The sequence below is a fragment of the Haliotis asinina genome, chromosome 11 (genome assembly GCF_037392515.1).
Source record: "Haliotis asinina isolate JCU_RB_2024 chromosome 11, JCU_Hal_asi_v2, whole genome shotgun sequence".
In the NCBI taxonomy this organism is placed as follows: domain Eukaryota; kingdom Metazoa; phylum Mollusca; class Gastropoda; order Lepetellida; family Haliotidae; genus Haliotis; species Haliotis asinina.
Window position 1 is genome coordinate 56,489,727 of NC_090290.1, and position 22,668 is coordinate 56,512,394.

At 39.3% G+C, this 22,668-nt stretch overlaps 1 protein-coding gene across 2 annotated transcripts in view; it reads right to left on the reverse strand.

Annotated features, from left to right (window-relative positions):
• Positions 1 to 18,255, reverse strand: part of LOC137256179 (ras-associated and pleckstrin homology domains-containing protein 1-like) — a 177,669-nt gene extending 159,414 nt beyond the window's left edge. Inside the window, exon 1 of one of the 2 annotated variants that reach the window (XM_067793886.1) lies at positions 18,147 to 18,255. In XM_067793886.1, the coding sequence (XP_067649987.1) occupies positions 18,147 to 18,169 (23 nt within the window). In that variant the 5' untranslated portion in view covers positions 18,170 to 18,255. Of the gene's footprint in view, positions 1 to 11,020; positions 11,177 to 18,146 lie in introns of those variants that run through there. The other variant, XM_067793887.1, reaches the window with a different exon arrangement.
• Between the last annotated feature and the right edge of the window lie 4,413 nt (positions 18,256 to 22,668).

Sequence of the window (22,668 nt, forward strand, 5' to 3'; positions counted from 1 at the left end):
AAAGAAAATGCAAATATAGTTGTGAGGGAAATAGTTTCAGCATGGCTGATGAGCCTATTATGACTCACGGTGTGATGTAGGTCCATAAGTCATTAGGAACCAAACGTTTATACCACAGAGCTAGCGTGATGTGTATGTCAGCGGCACAGAAATACACATAGGTATCAATATGACCCAGCTGTCAGACTAGAGTGAAGTCTGGGGATCTATACACACAAGGCTCATTTAAAGCTTCTTCAAATGGCTCCACATCTGATTTGGGGCATATCCATGGCTGCCTACTGGTACATGTTTTTTGCACATTGTGATCATGCTGACAGATAATTATTTTTGGTCAATACTCATACAATACTCATTTTATCCTAAACACTCTCATTTTGAGAGAGAGAGAGAGAGAGAGAGAGAGAGAGAGAGAGAGAGAGAGAGAGAGAGAGAGAGAGAGTCCATGCACCTTTTGTGGAGTGAAGCTGCACAACTGCTATATTCCGTATTTTGTCATGGTAACTAAGTTCTGGGCCCCATTCCACAAAGTGATCATACCACTAAGATCATGAAGATGATCGTGACACCCATACTTCAACATAGACTTACAACAGTCTTAATGCTTAACCTTGGTCTGACACTTGGTAGGTCCTCACCATCATATCGCTGAGATTTTGACAAAAGACTGATATAATGATAAAAGCAGTGTTTCACTCACTCACTCACAACAACATTGCACCATGTAGCAAAACAGAAATCATGCAAATGCATAAACTTGTGAACTGGATGCATGTTTGCAATTTCTAAAATGTTTATTAGCCACTCAACAAGATTAACAGTTTTCAGTGAAATTAGTTGTCCTAGTTGGGTTTGAACCACACTATAGGGAATGGTCCATCTGTACTGTACTACATCAAATGGTCCATCTGTACTGTACTACATCAAATGGTCTGTATTCCACGAGGGAAACACTAAACATAAAAAACAATTTTCCCATGAATACTGGTTACCTGGTCAGCTTAGCTGCAAACTATTGAGAGATTACGGAGTCTGTCAGCAGTTGTGAGGCAAACGTTACATCATCACTGGAACAACAGTATTATCCCCTACGTAGGTCTGTGTATACAATGATCAAGCCTCTTGATATCCCTCAACTGTAGTGCGTGCTCACCATCTGGTATACTATACACCCAGGTGCTGATATCTTTAAGTAGTTGTCATACTTATGGTAGAATCATTCAAGTAGTTATAGGATAGTAGTATCTATTATAGTATAGGCTGACCACCTAGCATTTACAAACTTGAGATGGATTTTAGTGTAAATGTTCTCCTGGGGCTACTTAAAGATGTTCTCTATAAACACGTATATTCATGCCATTTTCAGGGTACTAAGCAACTGTTATCATTACATAAATCAGGATCTCTCTGTAAAGTACAAAAGCCACGAGTCAACTAACCTGCTCAATTCATCCAATATTTCAAATATCCATTATTTTGTATCCATTCCTCTTTCCAGCCATTTACCCATCAACTTTGAAGACATTTTCCCATTCAAACGTAATATTGTGCAAAAGTCTATCTGGACATTCACTTATCTGCTCAATTTCTGCCCACTCCATCTGTTTTCCATCTATTTTCCACCTGTAGCAGCCATAAAATTTCAGTGTTTTCAAGTTTTTCACTCAAGTGCAAAAGAAAGCTTTAGAAAATTCCTGGATAACATTCTGCTCAACTGAAGGGACAAATCTAAGCTGGAATAGGATTTTTTCAACACTGTCATTGTTTAAGCACTGACATCTGTCCATGTGTGGCTCCATAGCTTTTCATCCATTCCAGGCGACCCAGGTTTGATTTCCAACATGCATACAGCCTGATGTTGCTGGAATAAAGCTAACAGTGATGTGAAACCATACTCACTCACTATACACTGCGTGTCCGCCCCAGGTGTCCCCCTCTACTCTCCCCCAGCCTATAGCTGGTAGCTCCCTATCTCCCAAGACAGCCGCTGCCATGACTCAGCACACACACCAAGCAGTATGTCACATTTCTTCATATGCCACATAATTGCCGGTGCAAAACGCTAGTTATTTCTATACCTGTCTGCCATACCTGCCCCTACCTCATGAGCGATGTGTTTCACTAGAAACTTTCACGTTTTCCTGGCAACGTACCAGATTTCTATTTACGGTACTTCCCCTCGTAGTGACTTCGTGTGGCAGGTATGTCTAACCACAGCGCACATGCAAGACCTGGCTTACCATGCTTGCAGGCAGATTCAACAAATCTTGTGTCTTGCCATACAGGAAATCCAACGCTTACGTAAAAAAACATACATTGTTAAAATGGCTATCTGTCATCAAGTCTCATACAGGCAAAAAATACCCTCTCACCCTTTCTAAAATGTTTATTAGCCACTAAACAAGATTAACAGTTTTCAGTGAAATAAGTTGTCCTAGTTGGGTTTGAACCACACTATAGGGAATGGTCCATCTGTACTGTACTACATCAAATGGTCCATCTGTACTGTACTACATCAAATGGTCCATCTGTACCGCACAGTACAACATGCAAGTTTCATGTTGGAAGCCAGCCTAACACATGAAGATTTCAGACTTTTACCATTTAGCAAAACCTATGAGCAAGTGTATACCACAAGAAACCCACCTACAATAAGGGCAGGCCAGACTGAAACTCAGGATCATATCTCCTGGCACACCTAAGGGACATAACTGTGCACAGTGAAATTATGTGGCTTCGACTCTTCAATGAAATGAAAGAAAAAAAAACATGTCATATGACAACAGTCCATCACACTGATTCAGAGGAAATCACATGAACAGAGATGAAGAGTCTGTTCCTGTTACAACCATATTCTCCTTATTCCTCGGCTCTCCAACTGTAGTGGCCTTTTGCTGCTTATGAACTATTCCCATGAATAACAAACACCCCTGTATTCCACGAGGGAAACACTAAACATAAAAAACAATTTTCCCATGAATACTGGTTACCTGGTCAGCTTAGCTGCAAACTATTGAGAGATTACGGAGTCTGTCAGCAGTTGTGAGGCAAACGTTACATCATCACTGGAACAACAGTATTATCCCCTACGTAGGTCTGTGTATACAATGATCAAGCCTCTTGATATCCCTCAACTGTAGTGCGTGCTCACCATCTGGTATACTATACACCCAGGTGCTGATATCTTTAAGTAGTTGTCATACTTACGGTAGAATCATTCAAGTAGTTGTAGGATAGTAGTATCTATTATAGTATAGGCTGACCACCTAGCATTTACAAACTTGAGATGGATTTTAGTGTAAATGTTCTCCTGGGGCTACTTAAAGATGTTCTCTATAAACACGTATATTCATGCCATTTTCAGGGTACTAAGCAACTGTTATCATTACATAAATCAGGATCTCTCTGTAAAGTACAAAAGCCACGAGTCAACTAACCTGCTCAATTCATCCAAAATTTCAAATATCCATTATTTTGTATCCATTCCTCTTTCCAGCCATTCATCCATCAACTTTGAAGACATTTTCCCATTCAAATGTAATATTGTGCAATGGTCTATCTGGACATTCACGTATCTGCTCAATTTCTGCCCACTCCATCTGTTTTCCATCTATTTTCCACCTGTTGCAGCCATAAAATTTCAGTGTTTTCAAGTTTTTCACTCAAGTGCAAAAGAAAGCTTTAGAAAATTCCTGGATAACATTCTGCTCAACTGAAGGGACAAATCTAAGCTGGAATAGGATTTTTTCAACACTGTCATTGTTTAAGCACTGACATCTGTCCATGTGTGGCTCCATAGCTTTTCATCCATTCCAGGCGACCCAGGTTTGATTTCCAACATGCATCAGCGTGATGTTGCTGGAATAAAGCTAACAGTGATGTGAAACCATACTCACTCACTATACACTGCGTGTCCGCCCCAGGTGTCCCCCTCTACTCTCCCCCAGCCTATAGCTGGTAGCTCCCTATCTCCCAAGACAGCCGCTGCCATGACTCAGCACACACACCAAGCAGTATGTCACATTTCTTCATATGCCACATAATTGCCGGTGCAAAACGCTAGTTATTTCTATACCTGTCTGCCATACCTGCCCCTACTTCATGAGCGATGTGTTTCACTAGAAACTTTCACGTTTTCCTGGCAACGTACCAGATTTCTATTTACGGTACTTCCCCTCGTAGTAACTTCGTGTGGCAGGTATGTCTAACCACAGCGCACATGCAAGACCTGGCTTACCATGCTTGCAGGCAGATTCAACAAATCTTGTGTCTTGCCATACAGGAAATCCAACGCTTACGTAAAAAAACATACATTGTTAAAACGGCTATCTGTCATCAAGTCTCATACAGGCAAAAAATACCCTCTCACCTTTTTAAAAAAATCCACATTGGTATAAGAAAATAAGGATACTTATTATAACAGTGTGTGGTCCTGTGTGTAGAGTTCAGGCCACAAATAAGTTAAAGTCAAGCAACGTTAGGTTCAGAGAGTCATTAGATGGGTGACTGTGTTTGGCAGCTTAATTCTTGAGAGCATCTAGGACTGAAGTCCTGCCCCACAACAAAGCACATGCCATACATGTGGTCTCACCTTAGGCAAGTGACTTTGTTCAAAACTGCCTCTGTTCACCCAGTAGAAAATGGGTACCTAGATGGATAAAGTCATGTGACTAAAAGTAGTGCCTAACAGACAGCTTTGGTTTTCCACCAAAGTATTACTCAGATTCAGACTACTACTACATTCAGTGAGCAACTGGTCAGATAACTAGCCGCTATATAAATGAATTATTATTAATTATTTCTAAACATAAAGCAGGCAGGTCATACACCATGTCATTCTTTCACATATCCAAAATTTCACATTGGAAATAAACTTTATCAATTTTATCACTCCTAAAGTGAGTGAGGGAATATATTACACCACTTTTTGCAATATTCCTGCAATATCATGGCTGGGGACACACTTTGTACACACATGGGGAATCAAACCACGCCCTTCACCATGACAAACGAATGGTTTAACCACTGGGCTACCCCAACACCCCAACTACTCAAAGATACAATGTATAATGCTCTGCCATTACATCACTAAACATGTAGGAGATACTGGATTTACAAGATTCATAAAATGCAATTGAGAAATCCAAGGAGGAAACAGATGATGAAGAGAAGATAAGGAAACAATGTGACAAATTATTCCATTCCTTTGGAAATGTTTCATCTTGTTGCAAGATTATTATTATTATATTATCATTGTATTATTGTATATTGTATATAGTATATTGTTGTATTATCATTGATGAAGTGATAGTTGTCAATGTGTCACAATGTTTAGAGTTTTGAGTGTGTATTGTGGGTCACTTTTATTATCATATATCTTCAATGGCAAGGCCATACTTTGCTTGAATGCTCTCACCTGTGTGTCATATATGAAAAGGCCCATTGTGGTGTTGTGCAATGGAAAATCACACATGGACTTACACTTGAAATTACTAGAGTAGTGTGCCTCTGCCTATCAACACCTGTTTGTCAACAACAGGATATTCAAGAATGACACTCCGTGCCTGACTGCTCGCTGTGGTAACTTCCTTCAATTTATATGTCTGATCTCAATGTAAAATGCCAAGATTCTGTCAAGATGATATTTTACATCTGTGACCCATTATTACCTTAGACTTGTGACTCAACTGCATTGTACTAGAAATCTGTATTGTGATTTACTGTAACTTGCTCAATATTTTATTGAATATTTTACAATTGTCTGTGTTATATTTTGCTGGTTCAAAGGAAATTTCTTATACCTTTCTTCATGGCAATTTATTAAGCGTAGCAATCTGTATGGATTATATATAACAATTTCTTGTATGCATTGGCATTGGCTAGTGGTATGCTCACAAAATGGAATAGCCCAAACATTCTTAAAGGGTATGAAACACAAATGGATACCAACATGGCAGCACACAAAGTGTTTAGACCAAAATCCCTGAATTCAGATAGCATATTTTTTAACTTATTCAAAGAAAAAACACCACATAATCTGATGAATATGTTGGACATATTTTTCTGCACTGGAGGCTACTAAAATTGATTTAATCAGTAAATGTTTTGGTTCAGTATATTACAGCAAATTCTGAATGAAACGCAAATATCAGCTAAGCACCAATTTTCAACTTAAAAGGAAACAGTTTAAGACCCTGTCAAAAATCCATATAAATTGCCTTTACATAAATCAACACTCCAATGCTCCAACGCTCCAAGTTCCACAAAGCACTGCCCAAACACTAGATGATATTAATTTACCCTCTAACTGTGTCATAGCTCTCAGCTTAATGACAACAAAAACAAGTGAAAATGTCAGGGCATTCATAAACACTACAATGCAAGTGGGGGCCATCACCAAATAATATCTATCAGAGAACATATTTCAATTAAGTTTTTCAAAACACTTCATATTCCCTTTTACTATAAAACCACTTTGATATCTAAAATAAAAGTGTTTCACTCATTGATTGGATTTGTGAAAAAGAAATTAAAATAAACAGAAGGATTATGAGATGGTCCCTGGACTTGCTGGTATGTGAGTACTTTCAGGCCTCCAGAAAAATGTTACAGTGACATTATCACAGACAAGACAGGGCAATATAAGAATTATCACTTTATATGCAAACAATTATAGTAGTTATTAACATGGTGCAATTAGTAGTAGTAATTGGTGGTGTTGTCCCATCCACATACAGTTACTGAGCGAGAACATAATAATGTGAAGTTTATACATTCGTCAGAACACTTTTGTCTTATCAAGAATTGATGAAAAAAAGTTGAACAGAAATTTGAACTGCAGACTAACACTGACATACAGTTTTGATAGTTACGAATAATTCCTTCTGAACTTAAGTGGAGATAACTCCTACCGCACAAGACTATCAAGTACATGCCCAGTGAGTGAGTGAGGTCTAACCATTAGATCAGTCCATTGCCCCTCACATCCCTACGAAGGCAGTCCTCTGACTTGTACTAGCAACTGAGGACTATATTTCTGAAATGGATCTCAAGCTTTCAGTTTTTCAGAAAATGTAACAAAGTAAACAATTTTCTCTCATTTAATATTGAAAAGACATGAACTCTAAGGATTAGAAAAACAAAAAATCTAAGGATAACAACCACAAAGTTTCCACTGGTTCTTTGGACTCTTAAAATCTTTCTACAACTAGGTGTATGGCGTGAGGCTTGTTGGTTGTCACACCCCCATGTGCTGATACAGCAGATATCTGGCAACTCTTTAGCTCAGTATCAATGTAGATCATATCAACATGTTTCAAGTCATTTGTGGCAAGCAAGGGTTAAACTTGTCAATGTCATACAAAACCTTTCGCATAAAAACCTCAGGAAATTGGATTAAAACAATCATAATAGGCCCCATGTGTGCAACATCATGTCAACACGATTATCTAAATATGATCTTTATACACTTTCAACTTGCAAGGCCCACAAACTACATAAACTGTCCAGAACAATATGATACATTTAAACAATTCCACAAAGAGCATGACTTCTACGTTATGAAAACACAAGCCAAGAAGCCTGAACACTTCTAACAACACTAGCCCCCACCTCCATCATATCCTCTGTGTCTACACAACATTACTTCACAAGCCCCCACCCCACCCAACTTCCATCCCCCTAAAAATAACAAACCCTGTCATGACCTCTGTACCCCAACAACATGACAAGGTTACTGTTCTGCCATTAACATCCCCCCCTCCCTCCCTCCCTCTCCCCACCCCAACTCCCCACAACAGGACAGCTTCCCCTCACAACCTCTGTACCCCCACAACCTGACAAGGTGCCCAGACCTCCAGGATGCTAACCTGTCACTGAATGGATCTGTCAGAGGCCTCCTTGTAAACGCTGTGTCCCCACTTGGAAATGGCTTCCGTTTCATTCCACCAAGAAAAGAAAATAACTCCCACCCTTCCATAACATGGGACAAGACTTCCCTAACAACTTTAAGCCAGCTTTCTTTTTCAGCAAGCTGGCACAAATATGTGTGGAAAAGTCGTATTTACATTTTTAGAATTTTGCTTCTCACTGACCTCAGGTTGGAGCAAGTTGCTCACTTCAGTCAGCATGGTTTTCTTCTTGTGAATACTTTAAGAGAAACTACTTAAATATCACAAAAAGGATATAATTATTCTGAAAGGTCAGAACAAATCCAGAGGAGCTGAATGCCTGAGTCTTCAATCTTCTGGGTAACTCGAAGTACCTGTCAGTCCCGACCATTTTTTCTACCATCACAGACATACCTATGTCTTGAATACATTGATAAGTCGAATTTATTACTTGGTCCCCAGCCATTCAGAATTTGACAATATATATTAAAAACAGGTTAAATATGTGAGCCGCTGATATGAATTAAGAACAATGTTACACATGACATGAGAAAATTGCACAACCATGAAAACAATATTGTGTATATTTTAGTTGGCAAGAATCCATATAATACTCTTTCTGAACCACATGGCTCATTAATATGGCAGCACATAATATACAGTCATGTCCAATTCAGCTCCAGTACATGAATGTTTATAGTTTTAACATTTATCACACAAACAGCACCAAAAAACAAAAAAAAAAAAGGAACAAAAAAGAAAGAATTATCAATAACAATACATTGAAATTGCATTATTTAGTTTCTTTTCTTTAAACTGAGCCAAGTCAATAGCTAAGATTATTAAAATCAAATAGAATTATATTTGTCCAATCAATCACTAACTACGCAGCCATGAAAAAGAAAAAAATCAAATAGATTTTTAAACATTACAGTTCATTTTAATTTTTCAAATAATTTCTAATTGTGAAGTTTATATTCTGTAAACAGAAATATGAACTGTGATGCAAACCAATATTGACCAAGTACTGTCTTGCAGATACTGGACACTGACGTGAAACATCCTGACTGACGAGCAAAGGCAGGCCCTCCTGGACACAAGCCAAACTTATTTATCTATCTTTCACATCTATTTCCTTGCCCTCTGTGACCATGATTCTATATGTATTTTTAATTCTGTAAATCTGAAGACAAAAATAAACAGTTGTCAGCAAGATGACTTTTAAATGGAGATGCATGTCAGCCAAGACGTAGAGTAACTAATGTGTTGATAATGTCATGATGAGTTTACAGGCAGAAGCACACACCTAACCAGGCTGACAATTTGATAAGCAGTGAAAGTGTTCTATTTGGATTTTATTACAAATATTGACAAAATAGGTATGTGTCATAAATGACAAATTATAATGAATTGCCAGTTTCGTAGTAGTTGTGGATTAATTGATATTTTGGAAAGAAATTCATTGTTATTCTGACAGTGAAAGTATTTAGTTTCTGTTGTATTTTTGAATATTGAAGACCATAGGCATCCGAGTACAACTGTAGAGATCATTAAATTCTACGTTAGCCAAGCAGAAGAGTGATGGAGTCTTGTCATACACTGCTATCAGCAATATTCCGCCATTATCACAGTGGAGGACACAAGAAATGAGTTGCACACATTTCACCCATGTGGGGAATGGAACCTGGTCTTTGTCATGAGGAGCGAACACTTTATCCACTAGGCTGCCCCACTGCCCCTCCAAGCAATAAGACCACTACTTGCTTTACCTGTCTTTGCACAAACGTGACTAAATTTATCAATGTGGAAAAATATAAGTCAAAAGACCAATATGAAAAAAAAGTGTAAAATGAGATAATATAACATATGTTACATTTGGGATTACACTTTTGCAATAATATAATTCCAAATTTTAAACATTGGGGCTGCATAATAATTTTCTTGAACATAAACTTCCAGAAAACAAAGCTAAGTTTTCATTTCACTTTGCTTGAGGTATTTTATCTTTCATTCACAAACAGACCAACACAATGGTGTGATTAAGCGTGCCCTTTTATCTCACCCCTCAACCAATACCTCTTATCTTTGATCTAGACTACTTCCAACAATTTCCTTCAACAGTTCAAGCCAGCCCATTCAAGTGCTTCACTGTGACAGCTGTAAACACTGGACCCTGAATTATCTCCCCTTGTACTGATACTTACGTTATAGATTGGATAACATTGTTTGACTAAGTGATAGGCATACCTAATACTCCCACACGATTGGGATATTACCATAATTTTTAAAATACCACTTGTTCAATTTTTTCTCTAAAATTCCTTCTAAAAAATCCAAAATAAAATAAAAACGTTCCAAACATTTTTCAACATTTGATTACTTTGCATCTGCTGTGATACATATTTTGATCTATTGTAATGCTGATCAATTGATCCATCGCAATGTTTACATTCATTGTTTATGTTTTAAATATTCAAAGATATCAGATCTAAATATCGCCCGTGTTGATAATTACACAAATAATATTACGTCTGATTTCCATAATGCCCCCAAAAGCCGTCTTTTGATGTTGTGTATGGAGTAAGTATGCCCGCGGACGCCGGTCCCCGCGTTACGACATAGCCATTATGACACGCATGAATCACTGACACTGGCACTGATTCCATACACGCCTCATCTGTGGCATAACATGCGATTTATACGCACCCCGCTGATGATAAGAAATGTTTCTGAATGGCAAATAAGTGAATTTCAGCTGAAATAAACGCAGAATTGTGAAATGAAAGCAAGATGACGCGTGGACGGTTTAGTCATCAGTGTCCACCGGCGTGATGAGCACGCGAGCTAACTGTTCCAACCATTGTTCAGACTGGTTCCAAATGGTCTGTAAACAAAGCAAAATCCGCCACCAAAACAAAGATATGCTTCTACACATTCAAACATAATAAGTTGCAGTCATGCCCATTCCTATGAAACCATTTTCTTCCGCCTGGGAACCAATTTTTGGAATCCAAGACGACATGGCACCGGGCTGCTGCAGATGTTGAGTATCGGCGATATGCGCTCGTCTTCATCTCACGCGCACTTGCTCGTCTGTGGAGCCATGTTATAAATACTGATTTCCCACTCACCTCTCAATTGCAGTATAAAATCCTTTCTGAGGCGGTGTAAACTCTATTATCCACTAGCAGACGACTCTACGAACGCTCAAACAAGCCTATATCTTTACTTATATTGGCCAGACATGATTAGCAGATCTTCAGTCAATGGAGGTCAAAAACAGACCTGGCAATCCCCGGATGTTTACCTTTGACCTTGCATAATTTGCAAATTGACCTCGCTGCGTGCATAATCAACGTTGTATCAACCAGTCATTTCACTGCGGTATGGTGGGGGTGGTTCAATGTTACGCATGAGCTGTGTGATATTTGCATATACACGACCCACGGTGTTTATAACATACCCGGAAAAGAAATACACACTCGCCTCAAGCGGGTCGCGAGCCTTTGAGATGAGTGTGTGTGAGCTATTGTTAGAAATCACACCCTAATCATTGTGATGCCGATTGCTACGAACGTGACAGATGGTTACAGTCGAAATATTTTCAATCCGTGGAATGTTTCTGCCGGGGCGGAATGTTGATTCCACACTCGAGTGTTTACGGTTTGATTGTTGCCCATGTGTCGTTACTAACGCAAATATGGTACTTCTTTATTTACAAATTTATAGGTGATTTGCCATATTTATTTGGGGATTAAAACGTAAAGTTATGTTTTTCAGCCTGATTTCACACTTCCGTAAAAATTCTCTTCAAAGAATCTCATAATCATTTGTTTTAAGCACATGTCACACAGACCTCTAAATGTTTACAGTCGTGTTTATGGCACCATCATCACTACAACACACAGGACTGTAGTTTAAGAGATTTAAATGTTAGAGTCAGATTTGTGAAATCAGTCATTTCGTGAAATGACCAAGAAAGTCAGCCATTTCGCGTCATTTTGTGTAACTACAATCAACATACTTCAGTCATTTCATGAAATGTCATTCAATATCTTAATCTACAAAAGTGGATCACAATTTCATCACCACTGTCACTAGCAGTTAAAATATTGTGGCAGTGACCCTTGCACTTCAGCTTGGCTTTGGAGCATTTACACCTGTTTGTTTGCTGTGTCCAGAGCAGACACACCTCACAACCCCCTGTCCACCACATATAGATGAAATTATATTTTACGAAATGACTGGAGGATATTGGTTGTTGTCACACAGAATGACGAAAAATGGCTGAACATCTTAGACATTTCACGGAATGACTGATTTCACAATGTGAATGAAACATAAACACGATATAGCATCTCCGGCATGTGACTTGTAAGAAAGAAAAAATATCTCACCTTTGCGTATTGCCTCTGCTAATTATCCCGCGCATGCTAAAATACAGAATGGTACATCCCCACTGTAGACACACGCAGTGTGGGACCCAGTCACGGTCACGTGACCACCTCAACACATGCCTGACTGATGTGTGTAGGTTGGGTCGTGTGTGTGTGTGATGCACACTTACGTCAGTGTACACAGCAATCCCTATAGCTACTCCTGTTATCTATCCGTGTTCCACTTGGAGAATACAAAGAACTGACCATAGGGTCTCTCCCCGAACGTAAAGAAGTGAAATTACATTTCAGTTCAAAACGTGACATAACCTTCACAGTTATTTTTTTTTATAAAATATACGAATTCTGCATGAAGGAAATTAAACTAGTCATAAATTATGATATATTTGTGTAATTGTTTATACCTTTTAAATTTAGAAATGTGTTGATTTTACGTGTCCATTTCGTTCATGCATTTCCCTGTTCACATTTTGATTAGCAGCAGGTGGTGACTTTCGCCTTATTAAACCCCACTTAATGATCCGTCACTGGAATAAAAATGATACATGATTTGGTGTGTCCGAATTTTAAGCACATGTGTCTAAAATAGCAATTGAGATCTTGAACTAGAATGTTAAGTCGAATCCAATCAAACCCCGATTCAGTTGTGACACATGACTATACGACTGCACAGAGACACGGGAACAAAGACACGTGCCCCCCGCTATAACGCGTCTGGCACCAGCATTGTCCTCACAAACTAAATCGATCATATTTCAAATGACCCTTCTCTATATCCCAAACCGTATTACTTTTCCAATATCTTGGTCGATATGGTACATGATGTCCCCAATTGTATACCTGTGTTACATTGTCACCAAACAATCGAATTGCGTCATATGATTTGCTTAATTGGACCTTGCGGCCTTCATAAACGCGCGAACAGATGGGCTCAGTCCAGATTGTGCCTCACTGAAGGCAGTAAAATTCAGTCAATAAAATGCATACTTCAACTGGTTTTGTTCATTAATTTAATATTTTGGTAAATATGGCACTTACAAAAGTCCCCTATTTGTTTAGAAGAATATTGCTCATATTTGATAAGTAAGTGGTTTTTCACTGGCTTAAACAAAATCTGGGTTGTTTCAAAGCTTGTAAACACTTATGTAGAACACCCCCATGCATGGATATGCGTGCAGCTAGATAGAATGATAACAGGCCGAAAACGAGATTCGAACCCATGCTTGTCCTTTTCTGTCATGTGCTGAAAACAGACACATCGTTCAAATTATGGATGTATGTTTCCAGAAACACGCCAACGAACTTGCTACTCATAACGACGCATTTCAGTGAAAATACTATGCATAATATATTGTGTACGTAAACTCGACAAGGACAAAACGTGAAATGAAACAAAGATCAAAGAACAATATTTCATTGGCTCATTTCGAAACTGTTTATGTCCAAACAACAACATTATCCATGCTAACCACTGACCAAACAGTTTTAAGGATCTTAACAGCAACAACAACAACAACAACAACAGCAACAGCAACAGCAACAGCAACAGCAACAGCAACAGATTGAATTCATAGGTATGGGCAGGACAACGGACACGCTGACTAATCAGAGGTTCTGTGCATCATTCGCCTTGTGCAGGTGTTGCGCGAGCACACGTGTAAACCTGGTTGTGTGCCTACATATTGACTACATTGTGACGCGTTCATTGCATTCTCCTTAAACGCACGTAAACCAGAATCACACCAGGTTTTCAAACAGAAATGCCCTCGACAGAGCCACCTGAATTTTCCAATCGCTATATCTCCATCTCCCTCAATGCTTTTTCGCTCGACACAGATAACACAATCACATACCATTTTATAAGCGACGAGGAGTAACAGGAAATATATTGTGTCCCTTAAAGAATTTAAAGTCACGTGACCAGAAATAACTCTTTATCGCGGACCTTATGACTGCCTTCAAGAAGTGACATACAATGTTTTAATATGGCTCGTTAGGTGAAGTGAAGCGGGATTTAACGTGGCGTTAAACATGACACCACATACTGTCACGTGCACTAATGTGCAGGTGCATGTGTATGTGCGTGTGCACGTGCGTGTGTGTGAGTGTTAGTATTGACTAATGCCAGTTGTATTGTGTAAGGTCACTCAAGTTGACAGGTCCGGGATTCGAACCACCTTTCTCTCTTCATGCATACACTCGATCCACTACACCAAGAGTCTCTCTGTGAGACCAATCGCACGAGCGTGGATGACAGTTTGTAAACACTCGATATCAGGATGAAATTATGATGAATCTGAAGTGGACATGTATTAATGTGCATGCACTGCAATAGTTGGACCACTTGTTGTCACGTCTTTCCTTTCATTGTTTTGACCCGTGACTTACAAAAGTAATTCTTTTCACCTAGGTCGATTTTATTTGTGTAACATATATATCATGAATGTATGAAAACGTATCTACTAAAAATAGTGATACACTTGAAATTTTAGAATGTATGTTATTTATTTGTTTGGTTGGTTGTTTGTTTGCATTTTTGTTGGTTTGTTTGTTTTCGACAAATACGCTTCAGCGACTTTGGGACGATGTACCATTCAATTTGAGAGTACCTGTTCACCTTCAACGTGCAGTGGTACAAACCAAGCACAGCTCAACTTCACAACATAGCTGGTTCATTATGGTACAACCCACCGAGGGAGAAGTAATACTCTGATCGTTATGACACTTCCTCCAATCTTTTTCTCTTTACTCACATATATCAATATTCCAGAGAAAGCAAGACAAAACTGGTCAATTTCTGTGCACTGCGTCCCCTACTTGCAATATACACTGTGACTTGCTCACTTCATACCGTCCCCAGTCAATACATCGATCATGTTTGTGTATCATGCTTACCTATGTCAAGAGGTTTAAGTGTCTGTGTATGTGCCATTCAGCAGGTAATGTTCTCATAGTTGTCACAGACGTGTAGTAACTACACAGTATAACATGGAGGAAAGCGTCCTATCGATCACTTCAGTCGTTTCATATTGACTTTTCGAAGAAAACTTACTTTCGCTTGAGAAATTCTTTATTCTAATATGACTATTGTCTTGGAAAGGACTTTTGTGAAACTCGTTTTTAAGGCATTTTATTCACAGTGAAACCTTATATTCCAAACCCTGGTATTCCAGCATTCCCCACTTTATGGAAGAAAGGACGTAAATTTGGAAAATATACTTTGACTGTTCGTTAATCCGTTTGGTGGGAATTGCATCGTCTTGACAAACAGGATTCATCTGCTGGAAAGGTGAATGTACATTTACACATTGTCTTTCACTCTACCGACAATGGCTACATGCGGGTATATACGGGTACAGTGCAATTGTCTGTTAATTTACATTCACCAAAACACCAAAGAACAAATATTTCAGATCACATTCTAAGGGAGATAATCGCATGCTCATTACAGAAAACAGGTTTTTAGCATCATTTACAGGCTATATGATTCATAGGCGGGTGCAGAAACTTTCCAAGGGCCGGTCAAGGGGTTCAGGTTTTATGCCATATTCAGCAATATTCCACCTGTCTGTAAATAATACAATCTGGACCAGATAACCCAGTGATTAACAGCACTAGCGTCGATCTGCACAAATAGGAAACAATGACATGTGTCACCCCAGTCTGTGACTACATGTATATTACAAAGGTGAAGGAGAGTACTGAAAGGTCTTAATGTTCCCAGACTACCAAACGGCACAAGTGCACCGCAAGGCCAATCTATGTGCCAAGTTTCGTGAAGAAATGTTAGACGGCTTTAAAGCTCTGTTCTGGAAAAGAGCACCACCACCAATTTCAGTTAAAGTCGCGATAAGTAATAATAAAAGAAGTAAAATTCATAACTGGGTCCAGACCCCAAAAGGTGCATCTAGGGATCATGCTTGACATAGTGTGGCGCGTTTGATGAAACTAGCATGTATAGTTTGGAAGATCTGCTCCGGACAAAGTGTGGTGGATGCACGCACGGAAGGAACTCGTTTCTATATCTGCCACAATTTTGAGTGACTTCCCAACTCAGAACATTTATTCAAAAGCAACGAACGACGATTAAACACTTTCAGTCAAGTGTGTGTATGTTGCGTCACGTGACTCTACAGACCCGGGCCCCGTTTCACAAAACTCTCGTAAGCCTAAGATCTCGTAACTTTCCTCGTAGCACTTGCACCTGGGGCCCCTTTCACAAAACTCTCGTAAGCCTAAGGTCTCGTAACTTTTCTCGTAGCATTTCCACCTCCTATGTTATGGTATAGGAGTTACGAATGCTACGAGAAAAGTTACGAGACCTTAGGCTTACGAGAGTTTTGTGAAAGGGGCCCCAGGTATACTGTAACATATGAGGTGCAAATGCTACGAGGAAAGTTACGAGATCCTAGGCTTACGAGAGTTTTGTGAAACAGGGCCCTGGATGGTAATTTGGCCACATAGCTGCGAGACGTTCATATCTCTATAACTAAACTGTTATGTGAACGCTACAGTTTTGATATTTTATTCTAAGCCAAGCAATAAAAAAAACACACACACACCTTGATTAAACTGACAGTGCACGCACCTCTCATTTACTTGACAAGACACCATTAATGTTTCACGAAAGGATTACAAGTATCTTGAATCCTTTCAAACGATATCATGTTATTTCTATCGTTTGAGTTCACTTTAATTAATATGTTATAGCACGGATGTACATTAATGGCCAGGGGGAGATAACCGCACTTCCAAGAGTTGCAGGCATGTATTCACACATGGTTGCAATAACAACAAGCTGATATCACTGTATCGTTTGTGTGTTAATTGTAATCGACTACCAAGTATGTCAGATTTATATTTGCATGTTATATACATCAGATGTGTTTATCTATCACATGTACTTTAAAATTATGTTTATGTCTGTTATTATATGTGTTTAACGTCTAACATGATAAATACTTGTAGGTGCAGACTACAGATATACTGCACTGAATAATTCAGGATGAAAATTGAGCAGTCCGACTATAAAATCTGATTGGTTCACGAACCAGGCGCAAGTAAGTACTGTAACATAAATACTAGCCAGCAAATGGCAAACAACAAAAGCTGTCCCAAGACCGCGAGGCGTGTATATGTAGGAAAGTTCCCCGTGCTTAAGTTTTCAGATGAGCCCTTCCTGTTAATAATAAAATCATTTTAGCCTTTCTGAATATTGATACATGCTTTTATTACTCAGGTTTACTATTTAAACCGTCTATGCATGTAACATAGCACCTTTTTCACTGGTACATGGCCACACCAAGGATGGTGTCTGTAGAAAAGCTAGATAAGTCGAATAGGGCCCCCAATCGACAATGACGGCAAACTCGATCCAAGTTAGAACTGCTTGCCGATGTACAATGTAACCTTAGCGCTGTGAATGTCGTAAGTCTAAAATAAATCTGAAATAACTGTTTTGGCTGGAATTTGCCTGGAATGTTGTTGGTTGCTGCTGTAGTTCTTGCTGTTGTTTAATGCCGCACCCAGCAATATTGCAGCTATATGGTGTGGGTTTGTAAACAATCGAGTCTGGACCAGACAATCCAGTGATCAACAGCATGAGTGTCGTACTGTATAATTAGGATGCAATGACACGTGTCAACCAAGTCAGCGAGCCTGACCACCCGATCCCGTTACTCGTCTCTTACGATCACTCCATCATGCAAGCAAACGTGATGATTAATAGGGTTCGTCGATGATTAATCAGACCAATACAGAATTCAACATACGCATTTAGCACATATGTGTCACTCTGGCTAACCACGCACTTTAAAATGCTCGTTTTTACCGTCACATTATAATTAACATTCGTACTCACCCCATTAAACAGGCGTACAGCATGATGACAAGTGTGTGGTCAAGCTAAACCTGTTAACGGTACTCCACAATCAAATGATATGTTGTATATCGCTATATGGATTGACTGTGCATCTATGAAATGGATATGGTCACGTGACACAACAGCTGGCGACAGCTGGCGTTTGAAGTGAAAAAGAAAGTATGAAGTATATAGGAAATTGATAAGTTCTAAACTGGCTTTAATACAATGTTTAGACAGCTTTGCTTTTCTCAATACATTATATGGTACATTCGTGACAGGTTTGAGCTTTGACCAGGCTCCATCAGCCAGCCGCCGTATGTATGGCAGCTTGTGTCGACAATGTAGGTGATATATGGCTCATATTCGTCACATACTATTGGCTTGATATTTCACAGGCAATTCACACAGGATCAGTGTTATTGTATGTCCATTGGAGGAAGGCGTGGCAGTCGTTGAATGTTGATGCAGTTATGGAAACATATTTTCACGTTTCAAAAATAAATACGATATTCTGTCAGGCACGATGTGTATTCTGTGTACATGATGCATATCGTAAAATATCGAGTATATATTTGTGTCTCAACACTAAACACAAAATACACATGCAGTCAGAACAAACTGACAGAGAATTCGGGTGGTGGGAGGATGGATCGGGTCGGGTCGGGTGGGGCAGGCCAGGCAGTGATTGAAATCATAAACATCCGTCCATGACTTCGGGTCACAGTGACTTGCATCCTTTTCGGTCAGCTCTTAGTCAAGGGTCGGTGGCCTTGTGGTTAAAGCGTTTGCTGGTCACGCCGGGGAACCGGGTTCGATTCCCACATGGATGAAATGTGTGAAGCCCATTTCTGGTGCCATCCACGTCGTTATCACTGGATCATCGCTGAAAGTAGCGTTACATTATTCAGTCACTCAAGCAGACAAGCATGAGATACGGAACACATATTCTTCTTGAGAACCTTACATTCAGAGAATCCGAAAGTAGGGATATCCCTCTAAGTACTTACTGAGTATCTTCCCAAACATTTGTTATAGTCCCGAACACCACACTGGGAACCTGTCCGAAAAGCGTGACATGTTATGCACGTTCTCCACACCTTTTACGTTCGCTTCAAAGATTATCTCGTTGGCTTTCTAAAACAGGCATTTAGAATGAAGATTTTTATGGATATCAACTTCTTTATGAGAGAACACAACGTTTCGGAGTTAATGCTTACTCCTTCATCAGGCATTTGTTTAATCAGTCGAAGTAAGCTTCGTCTCAGTGTATTTCGTTACACTCCACCACTGAGTCCAACGAAACCTAGGGGAAGGTCGCGTCAGGTAACCTTTGAGCAACCAATGACCGTCCAATCAAATTCGAGACGGTTAAACAGATTTAACCAATCAAACAAGGGCTACTATTTAGGGATCGGAGGGACTTTCAAAATATTCAGGTCACCGACACAGATCTCTCCACAAACAAGAATCAGCATATAACACAGTTATTTGACCTGCAGTATATACGCTTTGGGGTTTCTGTTGACATGGCTACCATTGGCTAATATTTCCGCAAGATGACATCCTTGAATATTGTCAAAAACACTATTTTCAGCGACTGTTTACTCACTGTTGTCATGGCTGTACATACGCCGTGTGCATCACCCGGAATCGATCGTACGATAAATAGCATTCGGAATCGTTCGGGTACGAACCTTTTCGAGATAAAAAGTTCAAAAGGTATGTGCGAATGTGCACCTTCGCGATTTGGTAAGCTGTGTTCTGATTGGCCAGTCTCAAAGGTTACCTGACGCGACCTCCCATAAGGTTTTGTTAGATTCAGTGGTGGAGTGTAACGAAAAGTACTGAGGAAATGTTTACTTAGACTGTAATATGACTGAAGGATGAAACTTCTTACGGAAATGAAACCGTAAATATTCTGACACAGACATTATAAGACGTTATGCTCTCGATATTGTCCCTTTTCAACCTGCTTTTGAAACACTGGCACAAGCGACAACCTGCAGCTAACTGATCGTGCATTTACAGATGCTTTGACGAAGTACCGCTCACACGTCAGTCTCATTGACTGACGTTTACTCAACGTTGCACTCTACGAATTCTATGAATACATACAGGTGGTCCATGATTAGGCGGGTATGGAACAGACAATCCAGTGACTGATGTCATGAACACCAATCTGGATACGATGACATACAATGAACAAGGCAGCGAGCGTGAGTTGCCTCTTACAACACGCACAGGATGCTGAAGATCGATTGTTAGAAACAACCTGTGATTAATCGTACGTGGACAAGACAAACCAGTGATTGAGATACGATGCAACACTTAAGATAACGGGCCTGACAGCAAAGGGGATGGATGAAGGGTTCTTTCAAAGCGGAATTCACCCCTACTCTCTCAGCCTTTCCCATGGGTAAGGGTATTATGTGACAAACTGTATTTGCTGCTATCTTGCTTTATATAGAGGATTATGACTTACCATGGCCGTCGACTTGCTCGGCGTTTAAACAACCATTGGTAACGCCGGATTTAAACATGATGTAAGATGTGCAACGAACTGAAACAGTCGTGTCGTAAACATGTAGCTGTTATTTTAGTGTTTTGGGGAAAAGATGCTATTGTACATTAAAATCGCTTTGATACGAATTGTACATGACCTACATATGCCACGTGGTCAGGGCACCGCGGTAGTATACAGACCTGGCCTGGCTCAAAAATTGTTTGTTTGTTTTTTTTATATTTGTTGTCATGACAAATCTGCAAGGTGCGATTAAAGAAGGAATGTCATCTGTGTGCAGTAAACAGTTCCACGCTGTATTTGCGCACTTGAAGACAACTGTAGACAGGAGTCGAGTTTAAGAAATTTCTACGTCCAACGTTGAAGAGTTCGATCTTAATTAAGATCGCGACAATAAATCCATGATGTCTTAAGATCGTCTTTGTGCAAGTGGATTAGGGCAATTGTATGGTGATTGTAAAGTTGATTGTAGGGGCCTAAGATTGATTGTAACTAAGATTGCTCTGTGCAAGCGGGCCCTGCCAGGCCTGGCTCAACATACATTGAATACAAGCTTGTTTTTACTGTAACATAAACTCAAAAGTGGTTAACATTATCATCGTATATTTATATGAACTACGATTTATTACTTCTAGCTTTTTGATAAATTCCCCTTTAAAAGTTTTGAGTGCTGGAATAGTATTTGACACATTGCACTTATAAACATATAATTATGCCACTGTGAAGACAGAAGTAAGACTTATAATACATGTATTAGGTGTAGCTATGGTTCTTGCAGTATTTCTAATGTAAAGTTTAAGTAAGTAAACATTACATGGTACAACAGAATGTAAAATTTTAAAATGGCGCTGTATTTTATTTTCTAGAGGTAAACTTTTAATAGGTCTCCGTTTGTTTTTGCAACTTCAACTGCTGGAATGCTGTCAATTAAAGGGTCCTCTGGTAGCGTTGGTTGGGAGGTGGGAATTTATTGTTGTTTTTATAGTTATTTATATTTATCCAAACTGCAACAATGCGACAGAATATGTCGCGTTGTCCCAATAAAGATGTGTACAAAATGCATGTAAAATGCGCGAGAAACGCGACAGTGGCCCTTCTAGGATTCCATAAAGATCAGTAGAGCCCCTATCAAGCGATGTTTAAACGTGCCTTCAACGGCGAGGACAGTATCTAACATAAAAACTAGAAATTTAAACGACCAAGACAAACGTGCAATCATACGTTTCTCGATGTAAAATTTATGTTAATTGCCAGATACCCAGATGCTAGAGGAGTGCTAGGTAAATACAGATGCATCTGGCGTAGAAGCGGACAGATGTGGCAATATACCGGCGCACCTTGGTTCAGTGTAAATGTAAAGATGAAGCGCAGTAGTAACTGTCATGCCAGTTATGCAGTGGATTAAAGGGGAACTCTTATAAATGTATTGTAAAATATGTAAAAAATGTATTTTAAAATTTCGTAAAACATAATTTTCCCCAGATTTTATCATCTACGGACATGGCTTTTTATTTTGGAGAAACCTACGTAATATATAAGACTGAGATACGTAAAATGTCTCCCTGTTGCTGTACACTGGGACATACATCTTGATTTAGGGCCATTACAAAGTCAAGGCTCTCCAGGCAACTCCATGGTATATCGTGTTTATTTCGAAGATTTTACGACCGCTTCTAGCAGAGCGGCAGAGTCACGACATACTAGCAGGTGTTTATTTTCTTCATTTCTATTCATTAATAATGAACATGTATTGATACGAACAGAGAATACTAACATGCAATATAGACACACAACGTACAGCCTAGTTTATCAGTCGGTATAATGCACATTCCTAAAAAACGCCAACGTTTCAGGCCCTTCGAATTTTTACGAGGATGCTTAAATTATCAAGAATCATGTTTCTTCAAATTTGCTGACACAAATTGAGATTTGTTTTTAATGCAGCGTTTAAACACCAGATGAGCCAACGATTCAACTCTTCCGTAATATTAAACACCA